The sequence below is a fragment of the Leptinotarsa decemlineata genome, unplaced genomic scaffold (assembly GCF_025532065.1).
Source record: "Leptinotarsa decemlineata unplaced genomic scaffold, Ldec_3_MD MMD2_tig00000218_RagTag_RagTag, whole genome shotgun sequence".
Lineage (NCBI taxonomy): Eukaryota > Metazoa > Arthropoda > Insecta > Coleoptera > Chrysomelidae > Leptinotarsa > Leptinotarsa decemlineata.
The window spans coordinates 6,758,707-6,773,317 of record NW_027412545.1 but is presented as its reverse complement, the minus strand read 5'-3'; the positions used below and the strand labels follow the sequence as shown (position 1 = coordinate 6,773,317).

General features: G+C 32.1%; 1 protein-coding gene across 2 annotated transcripts in view; it reads left to right on the top strand.

Moving 5' to 3' along the window:
- LOC111502730 (protein TRC8 homolog) overlaps window positions 1-10,875 on the top strand; it is a 54,366-nt gene extending 43,491 nt beyond the window's left edge. Inside the window, exon 4 of one of the 2 annotated variants that reach the window (XM_074173324.1) lies at window positions 8,953-10,875. In XM_074173324.1, coding sequence (XP_074029425.1) covers window positions 8,953-10,484 — 1,532 coding nt within the window. In that variant the 3' untranslated portion in view covers window positions 10,485-10,875. Of the gene's footprint in view, window positions 1-4,849; window positions 4,909-8,952 lie in introns of those variants that run through there. The other variant, XM_074173325.1, reaches the window with a different exon arrangement.
- Window positions 10,876-14,611: the final 3,736 nt, after the last annotated feature.

Sequence of the window (14,611 nt, the reverse complement as noted above, 5' to 3'; positions counted from 1 at the left end):
AAATCGTCTAAGCGAATCCTAATGAATTAGATATGAATAGTGTAATCCAACAAGATGTAGCACCACCACATTACTCATCGAGACAAGTAAAACACTATTTGGATACTACTTTTCCCGGTCGTTGGATTGGCCGTTGAGGTCCTGCAGAATGGCCAGACCGCTCGCCTGATTTGACACCTGTTATGGAAACTTTTTTACGGACTTTATGGACTTTTTTATGGAGATATTTGAAGCAAAAGGTGTACGAAAAGTGAACCTGCTTGAATAGTGGATATACGGCAGAGAATAATACATATTTTTAGAGATATTGACCTTACTGTGTTCGAAAATGTTCGGCTTGAAATATCGGATAGGCTGTTCATGTTCATATGTCAAGAAGTTCAAGGTAACCATTTTGAGCATCTTATGAACTGACCTCAAGCTTATAACCTCATAATATACAGTTAAATGTCAATGTATTCAGACAATTATTAAAAGTTCAGCCATTTTGTAGTAGTTGGAAGAAGATATTGACATTCTATTCTAGGGTTGTGAAGCATTTGTCAGAAGCTTCAAAAAGATGTGTCACAAAATCCCCTATCCATTGAATTTTTCCCCAGATGGGGATCAGTCGCCATCTTGAAAGTTTTATCTGTCAATTTCACTCCAAAATAAAGTATTCATGTATTAATTTCATTATCCCAAATTTCAACTTTTTGAGTTGACCCGTTCAAAAAATAAAAGGGGTGGGGGACATCAAGCACTGTATTTGTGTAGTATTGAATGTAGGGCTGGGTGGTACATAATGATCCCTTGGGGCAAAACGATTCCCGACCGTTATATCGACAGAACAGCGGCATCTAGTTGACTTAATGTGAATTTCATGGACGTGAGACCACCCAAGCAGTTTAGCGCAAACTGTCAAGGTGGTATAAGTGGTTGAAAAAAAATAACAAATCATTGAAAATTACTGTGTGAAATCTAATGTAGTTTTATGTCAATATTGTGTATGTTTTAAAGTATTTTATATTTTGTGACAGAAGTGTTTGTATCAGTGTTTAGTGCCATTCTTCAACGAAATCAGGCCATTTGTGTCACGTTAGATGCGAATGTAAGGTTATGGTTTAACAATTTTGCCGGGAAGGTAGTTTGGGGCAAAATGATCCTTCTGATTCCGGGGATCATTTTACCCCCTGTCAGTACATGATAAAATAAGAAAAAAGTATTGTAAAAAATATTAAAAATATTAAATATTTACAGCTTCAAGTAAAAATCGTCCACTGTATAGAAACCATTTGTCGATAGAAATGATTCAAGTTTTTGTTTAAAGGCAATTAGTGGCAGTGTCTTTATACTATTTGGCAATTTATTATAAATACTCGTTTCAACAAACACAGGAGACTTCATATTTTGTAGAGATATGTTTTCGAGTTGTGAGCATATTGTTTTTCCTGGTATTATAATTATGTACTTCCGATCGACAAGGTGTCTCATATTCTCATGAATGTTTGTCAAGAGTTTTAAAATGAATATGCTGGCACAGTTAATATTTTATTCTCTTGAAATATCTCCCTATACACGATGTTCTGTAATCAAGGTTGAAAATTAACCTCAACAGTGCCTTTTGTTTCACGAATATTCTGCCAATTTCAGTGGCTAACCCCCAGACAGCAATGTTACAACATATTACGGAGTGAAATTTTGCGTAGTATACTGTTAGTAGAGATTTAGTATCTAATTTACTTTTTAGTGATTTTATTAGGTAATACGATTGGTTCAGTTTCTCAGATGTAAACTCTATGTGTTATCGTCATGTGAAAAAGGAATCATTCATTATTCCTAAAAACTTTGTACAGGTTGATGATCTCAGAGATTCATTAAGAAAATTGTAAGTGAAGGTATGTAGACCCCGAGGAGAATATACAAATTCAATACAAACTGTGTTATGTACATTAACGATTAGTCTGTTTTTGAAACACCACTCATTGAATTATTGCAATGCAGTGTTGATTTGGGTATTCATTTCATCCGGTGTTTTGCTCGATAAAATGTTATACGTATCATCTGCATAAAGGTACACGTTACCATAACTTATGTTATCAGAAAGATCATTGACATAGAGTAAAAATATCAACGGACCAAGAAAACTACCCTGTGGTGTTCCAGTTGTAACAGAATACTCGTCAGATAATATATGGTTTTGTTTCACCCTAAAATATCTGTTATTCAAGGAAGACACAATGAGCCAATTAATATTGCCTCTGATACCAATGTTGAAGAGTTTTTCAGAAATTATTTCAATACTCAAGAGTATCGAAAGCTCTACTCAAGTCGAACAGAAGTCCCACAACTACTTTTTTCTCATTGATTAAATCGTGGACTTGTTGAACCAATTTGAGTGCTGCTGTTTTCGTTGAATGACGTTTTCGAAATTGGCGTGAAGTTATCCACAGATTTCTGGCCACACATGCTGACGTAGAGGAAAATAAAAATCTGTGGTTGGGATACGTAATTATCAGCACCCGTACTAATATCTGTGGTTGGAAATACCTATTCACTATAGGTTCAACTTGGAATTATTAAGACTATTTGGTGTTTAACTTTTTTATAGAATCTTGAGTAGATTGACGCGTTGATAATCGTTTTTTCATCAACAATACAGAATTAGGGTAAAATAAAATTGGAAATATTGGACTTAGTTTCCAATACCCCATATAAAAATGATATCCGATGATGTGCGTCCACCAAAATAACACAACTTCCACAGTTTCTTGAGTAGATTAACTTGGTGATGACAGTTCTTGTCATCTAATCAGACTCACTTTTTGAAACACCTTGTAGAATTGGAACCATATGATGTGCGTTCATGAAAATCACACATCTCTTGTAGAATCTTAGGTAGAACGATATAGTGAAAACCGTTTTCTTGTCACCCACACAGATTTCGAGAAAAAAATTGTTGTAACAATCAGACTCACTTTTAAAACACCTTGTAGAATTGGAATCATATGATGTGCGTTCATGAAAATTACACAACTCTTGTAGAATCTTGGGTAGATCGACAGAGTGAAAACTGTTTCCTTGTCACCCATACAGATTTCGATATAAAAATTGTTGCAACAATCACACTCATTTTGTGAGATTCTTTGTAGAATTGAAACCAGAAGATGTGCGTTCATGAAAATCACACAACTGTTATAGAATCTTGGATAGATCGATAAAGTGAAAACCGTTTTCTTCTCACCCATACAGATTTCGATAAAAACATTGTTGCAACAATCAGACTCATTTTATGAGATTCCTTGTAGAATTGGAACCAGAAGATGTGCGTTCATGGAAATTACACAACTGTTATAGAATCTTGGGTAGATCGATATACTGGAAACCATTTTCTTGTCACCCATACAGATTTCGAAAAAAAATTATTGCAACAATCAGACTCACTTTTTAAAACACCTTGTAGAATTGGAACCATATGATGTGCGTTCATGAAAATCACACAACTGTTATAGAATCTTGGATAGATCGATAAAGTGAAAACCGTTTTCTTCTCACCCATACAGATTTCGATAAAAACATTGTTGCAACAATCAGACTCATTTTATGAGATTCCTTGTAGAATTGGAACCAGAAGATGTGTGTTAATGAAAATCATGTTCATGTGGCCAGAAATCTGTGGATAACTTCACGCCAATGTTTTCGAAAGCCATGTTGGCACTTGGTTATCAAGCCGAATGTTTCCAGGTAGTCATTTATTCTGCGCGATAGAATCTATTCAAAGATTTTAGAGAAAACGCAGATAATCGATATGGGGCGATAATTCTCGATGTTAGTGTGCGATTTACCTAATACATGCGCACCTAATACATAAATGTATTAGGTGCGCAATTGGTTCAGATATAATGTCAATACATTTTTTAACGAGTTCGATAAAAACCTCATAATATAATGTATTTTTTTCATTGGTAGCGATTCCACAAAATTTTTTAAGTCTACCCCTGTGGCTGGTAAGAAAAACATTGTTGTGTTGACATTTGGCATTGTAGTTCCGTTCCCTAGATGGCTTCCTTTGAAATTGATTTCAGTTTTTTCATCTACAACACTTTAGAAATATTCTCCGAACGTTTTCGCGAATTCATCACTGATTAAATTATCATTATAATTAATAGAAATACTTTTGGTTTCATTAATTTCAGAGGGCTGTTTGATAAAATTTCAAAGTGTTTTACTTGATTCATTCACTTTTTCATAAAAATTATTGATTTTTTCCTGACGTATCTCATTTTTAACAGTTTTCCTAATAATTTTATATGCAGTGTTACAAATTTCGGAGTTTTTTGTTTTCTCAAATGATTCGAGTACTTGAGGTCATCAATTTTGCGCCTCAATGATGAAAAAAGATAAATTTTTTCATTGACCTGCTTTTGGCATAATAACAGTTATCTGAACGTACAGCCATACATTTACCATGTACGTTTCATATTATCCTATGCATTATTTATTATGTATCATATTCTGTCTTCAGTCAAAATATATGTTCAACATTTATGATATGTTAGAATGTAAGAATGAGGAAATTATCATTATTGTATTATCATCATTTTCCTGTAATTTATATAAGATTTGTACATTATTGATTTTTCACTTTTTGTTCCGCACATTTAATAATTCATTTCATTAGCATTCATATACTTATTCACCATTTAATATTCAATATTTCATTCACTTGTTCTTTTTCCTTCTCAAAGATAACATTATCAACCGTATTCGAATGAATGAACCACATTCGAATAAATGAAATGTTTTCTTCTTCTTAGTTTTTCTTTTTGTAATCCTTAATAGTGGTAATACTGAGTTGTCAACATTTCAGTATTCTCATTGGAGATTTATATTATTCACATTCGGCAAATGTAACATTCATTCTTTAGAGAAACTTCATCGAAGGTACATATATGTTAATCAAGAGAAAATGGCTTTCCAAAGAAGAATTAGTGAACTTGAGGTAGTAATGTTGAGAGTGCCGCTGTTTTTTGTCATCGACGAGATTTTGAAAATTGGACTGTCCACAGCAGAAATCAAAAATTATTTTCATAATCTCATAACTCCCAGTATATTACATGAAGAACTACTGTATAAGATATTCCTGGTTCAAGTATTGCGGTTGATGGTCATTGCACTAGGTCAGTATAATTTTTTATATATATTCGTCAAGTTTTTTCATAACTATTTTTGTTGAAACAATTCTCATTATTTTATTTGCTGTGACGTAACGAGTGCCCATAGCAAATTGATTATTTGTTCAATAGGTTGAATACGTATTAATTAATCATTCAAATTGACTTTCCACAGTATTTTGATATGTAATGAGAATTTGTGATGCACTGTTTGGAACCTTTAGTGTAGTAATAACTAGAGTTTTTCTAACACCAACCCTATATTTAAACACCTCGACACGTGTTTCGATCACCAGATCATCATCTTCAAGTGAAAGATCAAAAAGTTTGATCTTCAAGAGGAAAATTAAACGGTTCAATCTTCCTATTGAAAATGATCACTTGGTGATTGGAACACGTGTCGAGGTGTTGAAATAACGGTTTGGAGTAATTTTTATGTTATGAACATGTTCACGATAGATACAAATTAAATCACTTTATTGATTGAGTTGATCAGGCAAGCACAAGTAATTAGCATTCATCTTAGCTATATTGAAAACACGAGAAGTTCCGGGGAAATTAACGAATGAGCTTTTCAGCTCATGTAAGTTTGTCCTAAATATTTCACGTTTATAGCATTCAGAGCCTTTTATTTTTCCTACAGAGGTATTTACTATTTACATATATTAACAGGTACCTGTACGTGGTGGTACTTGGAAATGTCAGTGACGATTATACAAATTTATATTCGAATTGTTATTGACAGTATCTTCAAATGTAGTATAAGTCTTTGCTACCTGCGATATCTTGAGGTTTAATTGTTTGACAACTAGTAGATATGAAAATTTTAAAGATATAGTTACATAAAGCCAAAATATATTTCCTTATAATTTTTTCATACACTTATAAGACTTCTTGAATGTCCTGAAAAGCATTTTATCGTCAAAAATATTTTTACTTCACTTTGGACCTATCTGGTATTTTGAAAGTTGAGTTATATCGAAATTGTGCCATATAATATTTGTTGATTTGCCTAATACTGAAAGTTCATCATTGAGGACGGAATGAAAAAATTAAGCCATGTGATGTGGTTAAATTGTGTGATGAATTTCAGATTCAATATTTGCGTAATATAAAGACAGATGGTACTGGATATTGAATATATTTCTTAGATATTTGAAAATGTAGGATTACGAATTCAATGTTTTGATAACGATGTATTTTCAACTTTAACTTGTCCTCGGAAATACTACCTAAGAATATTACCTCAAGACCAACTAGAAATATTTTGTGTTGAATTTAAAATGAAAATCATTTTTTGAGGGGTAGTGTTTGAAGGTCATTGAAAATGAAAAAATGTCTTCTGCACAAGCATTTGGATGATATAAGTTAGATAACACTATTCATTTATTATAATATGTCTTTGGAACGATGGGAACTTGATAATTATTTGGTTCTATTAATTATTACTAGGAATTCAAAAACACGTACTTGATTATCATATTATGAATTGAGGATCATTATCACGAGTAGGACTGAAATTCATTAAAATAATGAATAGTATTAAGTATTAAACCACATTGACGTTAAACAAAAGTATGAAATTTTGTAGCACAGTAATATATTGCAGAAATAGAAACATACTGTTTTTGAATTGACGTGAAAGTAACCAGGTGCAATTGAATGCCACAAAAACCCGGGCATCAGTTTTTTCTAAAAAGACAAATGTCTCCGAACCGGATATATTGATGTCAGGTCAGACAATTCCACTTTCTACTTCGATAAGTTTGTTGGGGTTTAAAATGGATATCAATATGTCTATGCACAATCATGTCGCTGGAATTGCAAAAGGCGCTTCTCAAATACTTGGAACACTATTCCGAACCACAAAACTATACATGACTTGCAACCTTGATAGCCTGGAACAGCGAAGAAAGGTTAGAGATTTGTCTCTCTTCTGTAGATATTTTCACGGGAGATGTTAAAGTGACTTGGCACATTTGATTCCACCAATTGCGGTACATATCGGAAATATGCGACGGACTGTTGCTGCTCATTTTTTTGAGGTTCAACTCAGTACACCTCATTCATTTGGAGAATTGCGCTCGAGTGGACGTTTTCACCAATAGATTTAATCTCCAGCGGTTCAAATCCAATCTGAATTGCTATTTTCGCACAGGCACCGTTCTTAGAGCATCTTTGGGATTCTCCTGTAGTGTTTGTGTTATGCCCTTAAAAAAATGCGCGGCAAAAAAGAAGGTATATATAAACTGATTTTTTATCAGCGTATTCCATTATTTTCATTCGCCCTCAATGTATAAAAATGATGAGATCTGTTGAACAGATAAAAAACAACATAAGTAGGTACATAGTCATATTCGATATAAATATCAAACTTGGATTTTTAAATTATATATATGCTACTTCTGTGATGTCCTGTAATATTATCATGTCTTACTTATATTATGGACTCATGTTCACAACATAATATATTTCCTGAAATGTGAAAGCTATTGGCTCTTCCTAAAATATCTAAATCCAAATACTGTCAACAATCCTCGCGCCATTAGCTCATTATCTTCGTGTTCAAAGGTATTTGAAATCAAATGTTATTCAATTTCTTTCATTATTTTACCAATCGACCGGTCACGATTCCGTAAAGACCACAACAGCTAACTTTTCTCTTGAAAATAACTGATGATATTTTCGAAGCTGCTGACAGAGGTAACACGACTGATTCAATATTTATAGACTACTTCAAGGCTTTTGATGCCAAAAGGTATTCGATTTCGTTTGCTATTTTTAAATTTTATCGGGTTCTCTGAACCTGCTGCGGATTTAATAAAAAGCTACTTAGGGATCATTCACAATTTGTAGAAACTTCGAAGGGAAAATCAAGCAGTGAATTCACTAAACTTGGAGTGCCTCAGGGGTCGATACTTGGGCCCTTATTATTTTGCGTATACACTTGTGATCTAGTTTTTGTTTTAAGACATTTAAGTTCACATATGATGCGGATGACAAACAACTTTATCTATCATTTCACCCTATTAACGTTGCTACTGCCAATCTGAAATTAAATGAAGATCTAGCTCGTCTTATTTTAGCATCTGAAGCTCATGAGTGGTACTAATAAAGTGGTACTAATCGCAGCTTGGTGGAAATATATATTATTATTGTTATTGGTGATACAGTAACATGCCAAAAAATGTAAATGTATCGAAATGGATGTGAATTTAAGGTTCACAAAATATGTCAAAAAATGTGTACAGAGAAGTTACATGAGTTTGAAAACGCTGTACCCTCATCGTCATTTATTATCGACAAGTTTGAAAATAGCATTAATAAATGCTCTTGTGCTGAGTCATTTTGCATATTGTGATGTGTATGGTTCATGTTTGGGTAAAATAACATTAGTAGAATTGAAAGAGTTCAAAGATCATGTCTCGTTCATATTAACTATAAAAAACATACGTGTTTTACACGGTTATATAACATACCTATACAATTTGTATAATATTTCATACTAATATAAGTTAGTGAATTTTCGTTATTCAAATGTTGTCACAAAAAATATCTCATTGTTGGTCAATCAGAAAGTCATTGATTTCATACATAGACTTCATACTTCTGTAAAATTTTCAGCATGAACAATTAACATGTTTTCTCTCTCTTTCTTCTTTTCTTAAGGCTAACCCAACCGTACTGTACCGGTTCATGTTGGTTCTAGCCTCATTTGTTGTTTTATAAATATTAATAATTATTGTATTTATATGTTATAAAAAACTACAAATAAATCAAATGTATCATTTCATTTCAGGTTGCCTAGCATTATTTGTATACAACCGCAGCATCCACCATCTGATAGCTGCTTGCACCTTAACCGTTATGTTAATCCTAACCCAATGGACGGAATCGAATAGGGAAAGTGGCGTCAATGGGTATCTTCTAAATGATACAGTTTCTCAGAATTTTGAAGAACCATTTGCGCCTAAAGTATACATCGTAAATCTTAAGCGTACCTACTTTTTACAATCACTTTTACTGGTAATTCTTATTAACATTTACTCCACACCAAAGAACCCAGTTATGAAAAAACTACTTCCGTTGACTTTTCTCATACCACTGGGATTAACTTTTTCAACACCGGCATTTTTGCTGAATTGCGCTCCAATTTTGGTGGTTCTCTTACATTTAACACTGATGAAATGTCTTGTATACCTTGTTCCTGCAGTTTGGTATTTTGGATTGAATTTTCTCAGTATTACAATGTTAGATTCTCAATTGTTATGGTTGAGAAAGTTGAAAATTTCTTATGTATTGAACACTTTCTGGATACTGACGGTACTTGAGCAAATAGGAGTTTTCTACTTGTCTGGTCAATGGGATGAAAGACCTGAAAATTCAGCGTACTTCACATTTCTTAAATATGTAATGGCCACAGGATGTGGATCCTTTATTGCTGTTCTGGGAATGGCTCACATAGTTGCCTGCATCTGCAAGTACATTGCAAAATTTATGCAGTGGATTTTAGTAACTAACAGAGATCATACCAGAGATATTATGTTCATCGCATTTGCAAAATTCTTTTTTTTAGCCCTCCAGTATGGAATAATATTTTCCAAACCTGAGATGAGAATTATGATATTGTTCAGAAATGTATGTTATCTCTATGCATCTCTCCATCGTTCCATACATCTGATGGTTCATCCTTCATTAATGAGTCGTTCTGATAATCTCATGAAACACGTAGGCCCCTTATCGGTTAGCGGAATTGTTCTTTTATTGGATTTCGTGTTCGTATATTTCATCTGGAGAACTCAAGAAATTGGTACATTCCTTTTAGATGTAACTGCGGTCTGCTCCATCGCCATCATTAAATTTTGGGTGTCTTTAACATTATACACTCTTTTGATACTCAGTGAGAAGAGGCAATATTTCTGGGAACACATTGAGGACTATATTTATTATGTGATTACTTTCGACAATATTCTTGAACTTTGTATAGGAATATTCTTATTTTTCAATAGAGCTTTCATTCTCTTTTTCGAAATGTTCAGCGTAATTGGAATTGTCAGGCTACTTCACCAAGTCTATTTCAACGTATGGTTTAAATATAAAGAAATCTGCTCTGATTTCAGAAAACGTCAGACATTAGTCTATAAATTAAATGGTTTGTCAGGAGCTTCTAGTCACCAGTTGCGAGAATTGGATGATGTCTGTGCCATTTGTTACCAGAAGATGCTGTCCGCCAAAGTAACTAAATGCGGGCACATTTTCCATGGAATTTGTCTGAGAAATTGGCTGGATCTTGAGAACCGTTGCCCACTTTGCAATAAAACTGTTATATGATACCTTTTGGTTTATATGAACCTCATAGACGATACAGTCGTTTTGGGAACTGCGCTATGTACATCCCTGAGTAAAGGTATGCATTATCACCTTCTTACTGACCCGCGTTGCAAAATATTTTGGGGTGATTCTTAATGGCGCGTGGGGTTAGAAGTTATGGAGTCATAGATATTTGAGAAAAATGTCCGATTTCAAGGTTCTCCAGTGAAATATGAATATGGTAATTTGTTGAGTAATTGTTTTTCGGCTATGATGTAGAAGCATTCGTTATATTTTGTGAAGACTTGATTGACATTGATTACAATATTTCTCTATGTGAAATATGATTATTCTATTATTAATTTTTGTACAAGTTGTAATGTCAGTAGAAATAAAAAGTTGTGAAAATTTTTCAAGTGGAATTATTTCTAGTTTTCGGAAAAAATGAAAAGGAATTATATAAATAAGAGATTTGTTTGTGATCAATAAACCCAAAAACTTTTGTGCTATTCCAAAAATTCTTTATTAGCTATATTATCAGCGAGTATATAGTTTAGGCTGTATTTTATCAACAAAATATTCTTATGGAAATTGTAATAATATAATCTAAAGACCCAGATGATATTCATCCAAAGAAGTCAAATATTTGTTATTCATCCCAACGAAAGTCGCTGGTTTTATATGTAATCAACTTTTCCAAACTTCCATTTAGCACTTACTGAAAAAAAAATACTTTTAGGAAGGATGAATTCTTGGTTTTTGGAACTCAATTGATATATGTAGCTATCCCATGCTAACTTCCAATGAGAAGAAGTAGAAAGTGTAAATCTTGCACAGTTTTTTGGAAATAATTCTGAAAAAGTATCAATATTTGAATTGATTGAAATGCTTTAAGATTTCTTCTCTCAATCAACTGAATACCCAATGAGTAATTCAAAACGTGTTTTGGGCTGAAATGATAATTCTGCCCAAGTACACAGACATGTAGCACCAACACGCCTTTGAAAAATGTAATTAAATCGTTTCGAAAGGAAAATATATTCTATTAATTCATAGGCGAAAGGGCAGTTTCAAGGTGCACATCGGTATGAAGTTGTGACTAAAGTAAGAGGCGAGAATTGCAAATATTATACATTTCATGTATAACAGTTAGCCTATAAAAAGTTCAAACAAAGTTTGAGAACGAGCTGTGCAATCCTCCAACGTAAATCTTTTGAGAAGTTGTCAGTGACATGAGACTAAATAGAAAAGGCTGAATGTGAATCATTTTCAAGTTCCCGAAAAAGACGATCCAAGAACAGTTTTATGTGACTTTCATGAAGGTGTTTTTTGACATTACATGATTATTGATACAATAACCAACAAGAGAGTGCCTACTTCACATACCATCCAAAGAACGTTAGAAGGGGGTTGTTCAGACTTAGCAAGCCTCGTTATAGTCTGATCAACAAGTTCAGAAACATGAGAAATAGAGATAAAGGTCCAAAAACTATGAGCGATAGCTCATTCGATTCACCTCTAGAAAAATGTTTTTGGAGGATTTTGGTGCAGGTAAAGAATTGCAATTGTGATTAACAAAATAAGATTAAAAAATGGTATTCAGTTTTTCGTCAATAACTCAAAAAATATTGATATTCAAGCAATTTTGAAAAAAGGTCGTTAAAGAGCAGGAAACTTCCGATAAAAAACCCGACTCCAGAATTTCTATCTCCATTATTTATCATTTTAATTTGACTATGAAAATAGGGTTCCGCGCTGCTGTTACGGCACACGCGCGCTGCCGCTAAAGAGAGTTTGTCAAAAGAATTTTTTTTTTATAACATCAAGAGTCATTTTAAAAATTTAAAAAAATTCTAGTATCTTCTTAACACTTGAATGAATCGAGTTCCGTAGAAAAAAAAGTTTTATCGCCATTTTTCAAAAAGTTATTCAATTATTAACTGATCCAATCTCCGTTGGCATAAATAATGGTATAAAAGGTATAAATAATAATTGGCCTATAAATTTCAAACTTCGTGGGGCCCTTTTGATATTTATACTTCATACGACCCTGCGATGAAAGTTCATAAAAATTTATTAATTTGTTAATTATGTTTTTTTTATAACTATTGCAAAATGAAATATCTAAAAATTATTGATGGAAATTTTTTTCAATTGATATTTGAAGATGTCTGTTTTCACAATAAACAATGGCAGTTATCAACATAGGATATGAATTTTTCACATGATTTATTTATTAAATTGTTTTAAACAAATAGAGAAATTTAATATTTTTGAAAAATGTTTTTTTTGCTCTTTTGTTGTATAGAGATAATTATGATTAGAAGAAAATTTCTCAATTTTAATTTTGAATTGTTTAAAATCGATTTTTTTTATATTTCGATCGTTTAAATCATTAGCTCAGAAATAATTTCGCTTTTAAAAATCATAATTTACTTTTTTAAATAGTTTGGCAGAACGAAAATTTTTGTCATTCATTATTTACTTGTTTATTAGTTCAACAATTTGTCATAGACAACTATTGACCAACGTTATATTTTTTTTCTGAAGATGGAAAAAAATTATAAAAAAAGGTATATTTAAAACAGTGTCATAATTTTTTTTTCAATTAGTATAATGCTTTCTAATATCTATTATAATAAATAAACAAAAAAATTTATGGCACTTTTTTATATATAGCTGTTCTTATAATTTATTTTCTGCTTCAGAAAAGATAAAACGTTGGTCAATTTTTGTGTATAACAAATTGTTAAACGGATATACAATTAAATAATGAATGAAAAAAATTTTTTGACAAACTATTCAAAAGGGTAAATTATGATTTTCAAAAGCAAAAAATCTATTTTAAACAATTAAAAATTAAAATTAAGAAAAAAAACTTTTTTTCATATCATAATTACCTCCAGACAACAAAATTGCGGAAAAAATTTCCAAAAATATTGAATTTCTCTATTTGTTTAAAACAATGTAATAAACAAATTACGTAAAAAAATCATATCATATGTTGATAACTGCCATTGTTCAATATGACAGACATAGCTAAATATCAATAGAATAAAAAATCATTAAGTATTTTTAGATAGGTATTTCATTTTGCAATAGTTATAAAAAATCATAATTAACAAATGATAAATTTTGCGAAAGAATTTGTTAGTTAACAATTGAATAACTTTTTGAAAAATGGTGATAAAACTTTTTTTTCTACGGGACTCGATTCATTCAAGTGTTAAGAAGATACTGGATTTTTTCAAATTTTTAAAAAGGAAATTTTATGTTATAAAAAAATTATTTCTTTTGGTAAACTCTCTTTAGCGGCAGCGCGCGCATGCCGTAACAGCCGCACGGAACACTATTTTCAACGTCAAATTAAAATTATAAATAATGGAGAAAGAGTTTCGAAGTCAGGACTTTTCCATGGGAAATTTCCTCCTCTTTAACGAGCTTTTTCCGAAATTGCTTAAATATTATTATTTTTTGAGTTATTAACGAAAAACTAAATACCATTTTTCAAATCTTATTTTGTTAATAACAATTGCAATTCTTTAACTGCACCAAAATATTTGAAAAACAATTTTCTAGAGGTTATTCCGAATCGAATGAGCTATCGCTCATAACTTTAAGACTTTTATCTCTATTTCTCATGTTTTTGAACTTGTTGATAAGACTATAATGGTAAATTATCGTTAAGGCAATTGGAATTAAAAAATACCTCGTATATTAGTTTTGGTTTCTGCTGTTTCTGTTTTTTAGGTCAAGAAAAACTGACTACCGTTTCTTTTTTTTTATTTAATATAAAATATATCGCAAAAAGGTGGTATAGTTGGTTTCAGAATATTGGTTGATAGCGTCAAGTTCAATCGATTTGTTTATATGCGCTCTACAAGGTTTTGAACAATTTGCGATTTGCGGGTGTCGCCTTAAGGTGCGTATACACCAAAAAAGCGAGCACGAGCGAACAAGAGATTATTGATGCAGAATGATCCTTCACTCTTGTTCGCTCGTGCTCGCTTTTTTGGTGAATACGCACCTTTTGAATGCTGCCAGGAAACAGTGTTGCAACACATGAGAACAAAAGTAGGTAAGTCATCTAGAATAGAATACGATTTTATTTCCTTGAGCAGTACAGGCTGTGTGGAAAAAGTCAAAAG